Below are 800 nucleotides of genomic sequence, written 5' to 3'. Positions count from 1 at the left end.
TCGGAGATGAATCCTCAAACCGATAAGGTCGTGAAAAGAACGACGATGGTGGCGACTGCTGTAGCTTCCTACTTCCTCTTAACTGGCGATTACGGTCCCGAACCAAACGTTCTTGATCCCGTGAGTTTCCCCCATTTTTACTTAGAAATAATTTTAAGTCTCTCTTTCTGCGAATTAGATTTCGTTTCAATGAAAATCTGGATGAGAACTCGTTTCTGCTACCTCTTTCGATGAGCGATTAGTGGTTTCGTTCCTTCTTTAGTAGATTAGTCTTGATGATGAGCTTTCTTTCGGGCTGAGATTTTGGTGATCCGAATGTTGAATCACTTGCTTGATTCATTTCTTTATATGGTTCGGAATCAGTTATTGTTGTTGGGGATTATGTTATATGAAGCTATCTCTGTGTGTGTCCATATGATTTGTTCACGAACGTGATGAGTTTTCTCAGCCATTTTTAGTCTTGAGATGCTTACCTAAATGGTTTATTTTGTATAATTGCAAATCTAGATGAGAACTCGCTTCTGTGTTACTTGTTTTATATACATGAGCTGGAATCAGAAGCTTGAATTGGGGTGTGCTTTTCTAATTGAGATTTTTGGTGATTCTGAATGTTGTGGAAACACTTGCTTGATCCATCATTCTAATTGGATGTATGATTCGGGATGAACTTATTTTTGGTGGGTTATGTTACATGATCATAGAAGCTTATCATATGTTCTCTTCTTGAAAATGGGTTTTTGTCAGCCATTTGAATCTTGACATGCTTAATTAAAATTGATGTATTTTACAGATCAAAAGGA

At 37.1% G+C, this 800-nt stretch overlaps 1 protein-coding gene across 1 annotated transcript; it reads left to right on the top strand.

Annotated features, from left to right (window-relative positions):
• Window positions 1-6: 6 nt before the first annotated feature.
• LOC109131723 lies at window positions 7-769 on the top strand. The gene has a single exon (XM_019242897.1). It carries the CDS (start codon window positions 7-9, stop codon window positions 232-234), a length of 228 nt encoding a protein of 75 aa, XP_019098442.1. The 3' UTR covers window positions 235-769.
• Window positions 770-800: the final 31 nt, after the last annotated feature.

The sequence above is a fragment of the Camelina sativa genome, unplaced genomic scaffold, assembly GCF_000633955.1.
Source record: "Camelina sativa cultivar DH55 unplaced genomic scaffold, Cs unpScaffold03460, whole genome shotgun sequence".
Lineage (NCBI taxonomy): Eukaryota > Viridiplantae > Streptophyta > Magnoliopsida > Brassicales > Brassicaceae > Camelina > Camelina sativa.
This window is presented reverse-complemented; position numbering and strand designations above follow the sequence as displayed.

Bases quoted from the DNA above. Each gene is read 5' to 3' on its own strand.
- LOC109131723 (XM_019242897.1), top strand. From the start codon at position 7: ATGAATCCTCAAACCGATAAGGTCGTGAAAAGAACGACGATGGTGGCG.